General features: G+C 39.1%; 1 protein-coding gene across 1 annotated transcript in view; it reads left to right on the forward strand.

The window, feature by feature from the left end:
- Positions 1–603: 603 nt before the first annotated feature.
- Positions 604–2,714, forward strand: part of LOC110107071 (uncharacterized mitochondrial protein AtMg00810-like) — a 6,581-nt gene continuing 4,470 nt past the window's right edge. The window contains exon 1 of the mRNA XM_028695020.1: positions 604–933. Coding sequence (XP_028550853.1) covers positions 604–933 — 330 coding nt within the window. The remainder of the gene's footprint in view (positions 934–2,714) is intronic.

Raw genomic sequence — 2,714 nt, forward strand, 5'->3', positions numbered from 1 at the left:
ACACCGGCTTCGGCAGACTCGGACCCTACCCAGCTCCACTCATCATCTATAGATGATCAGTCTCCATCCGAATTTCCTCAGCACTCCTCAGCAGTGTCGCCGCCTCCATCTATCAGCAACAGGCCGTCTAATTCTGCTCCTCGACACCCAATGCAAACATGGCTTCGGTCAGGCATTTTGAAACCCAAGCATATATTTGATCTATCGGTTGTGCAGAACTCCTCGCCCACGCCTACCTCTTACACCGAAGCAGCCAAGCACGCCCACTGGCGTTCGGCCATGTCCACCGAATACTCTGCGTTACAAAAACTTGGTACATGGTCATTGGTGCCATCCCCTCTCCATAAACCCGTTATAGGTAGCAAATGGACGTTCAAAACAAAGTATCTCCCTAACGGGAAAATTGCAAGTTATAAGGCACGTCTCGTAGTCTTGGGTTGCTCACAAGAAATTGGAATAAATTTCACCGACACATTCAGTCCGGTGGCCAAGATGGTCACTATCCGGATGCTTCTCACTATCGCTTTACATCACAATTGGGCGGTCACTCGGTGTGACATCTCAAATGCTTTTCTCCACGGAGATCTGTAAGATGAAGTATACATGAAACAACATCGTGGTTTTGAGGACGCTCAACATCGGCAATACGTTTGCAAGTTGTATAAATCAATTTATGGGTTAAAACAATCTCCTCGTCTCTGGTTTCAAAAACTATCTCAGTCGCTGCAACAAATTGGATTTACTTTCAGCACAGCGGATCCGTCTCTCTTAATCTACGCTAAAGTAGATGTTAGGGTCTTTGTCCTCATATACGTCGATGACATGCTTATAACCGGCAATAACAACGCTCAAATACTACTCACATTACAACATCTCCAGTCTGCCTTTCACCTCAAACAGCTCGGCGACGTCTCCCTATTCCTAGGAATTCAGGTGATTCAAACTACTAATTGTTACTTTCTTAGTCAAACATGTTTCAGATCTATGATTTTGATGATAGCAAACATTCCTTATTTCTCTACGATTGCCTTATGTGCTAATGTTTCAGGTCCACACGATCATACTGCAATCTGGAACCAGCTCAAGTTTAGATAGACTAGGTCTGAGTTAGTTTGTAATCTTTTTTCCTTTCTTGAGTCTGTTGTATTTGATATGGGACCAGTTGGTTTATAACTTGGAAGATCTCCTGTTGTTCCCTAAAAGATTTCTGTTTTTGGTAATATCGGCCGGGATGATATATATATCGTCCTGGACGATATGTCCAAAACCAAAAACCCTAATTAGGGCATCCTCATTAAGGCAGCCATCAACAGATCGGCCTAGACGATACCTGTATCGGCCAGGACGATCTACTCAATTCAGAAAGAATCAACCGCCATAATCAGTTTTGGAATTCTTTGTTTTAGGAAATCGGCCAGGATGATATTTATATAGTCCAGGATGATCTAACTCAATTATGCCTAAATTGATCTGAGGGCACTGATATTTTTCATTATGGGCGCAGGCTTCCTAAATCGAAAGAAAATAACGTCAGAGAAAATATGGACATCCCTTACCACTTTTACCTTTTTTCTACTTTTTTCTTATGCTTAGGTGAGCTTTGTGATTTGCTTGACAACATCATTGCCTTCGTCACCGAACTAGACTATCTTTTTGTATCTCAGCTTTTAGAACAATAGTTTCAACTGATCCAAAAGTCTTTGACCCAAACTTTGCTCGTAAGGCAAATGAGTGAGCAATCAAATTATCAATAGAATAATCATTCAATCTTTTGATTCACAAATAGCAACAACTTTTGGCATCAATTTTTCAAGTAAACAACGAAGAATTTTACTGACTTTTTTCAAAATTTGAAAAATTTTCTAAATCATGTAATGAGTTTACAATATGAATGAATCTGGTATACATGTCTATGATCGTTTCAAAAGGTTTCATGAAAAATAATTCAAAATCATGCATTAACAAATTCAACTTGGATTGTTTGATTTCACTAGTGCGTTCGTATATGGTGTGCAATTTAATCCCAAACTTCCTTACCGGTAAGTGCACGTGGATACTAACATAAAATCATCAGAATTTAAAGCACAGAAAAAGCAATTTAAAGACTTTGCATTCAATTGAGCATTAAGTGTTTCCTTCCCTGTTCCATTGACTAAAAGGAATATCAATTTTAATCCATTAATAATTCGTGACGGTGATGAATACCAGTTAAATTCATATGTCACATGCGAAAATCAATCGATTGCAAGAAAATAGACATGCGAGTTTTCCAAAAAATCAAAATGACATATTTTCAAAATAAAGAGGTCTGGTGATTGAAAAATCTTCAGCAATTGTACGATTAGCCATGGATCAAAATTCAAAAGCTTTTAAAAGCTTATTTTTTGAAAACTGCTCTGATACCAACTTGAGTTCGTTAGGGATGTTAGGCCCTATATGAACTGGCCCAAGGCTAATAAAGAGAGAGGTGATAATTGGAAAAGAAGAATAAATTTTAAACAAAGACAAAAACCCAAACCAAATTCACCACAAAAAAGGTGGCGGAAAAATAAATAAAATGCGGAAGCGATAATAAGAAGAACACACCTGATTTATAGTGGTTCGATCAAAACCTTGACCTACGTCCACTTCCCTTGGAGGCACCCTCCAAGTATTGCATGAAAACAAGTGTCTCTTCTTTACCCCCACAGCTAGGCGGAGAGCCCTTAACAACA

The sequence above is a fragment of the Dendrobium catenatum genome, unplaced genomic scaffold (assembly GCF_001605985.2).
Source record: "Dendrobium catenatum unplaced genomic scaffold, ASM160598v2 fragScaff_scaffold_621, whole genome shotgun sequence".
Lineage (NCBI taxonomy): Eukaryota > Viridiplantae > Streptophyta > Magnoliopsida > Asparagales > Orchidaceae > Dendrobium > Dendrobium catenatum.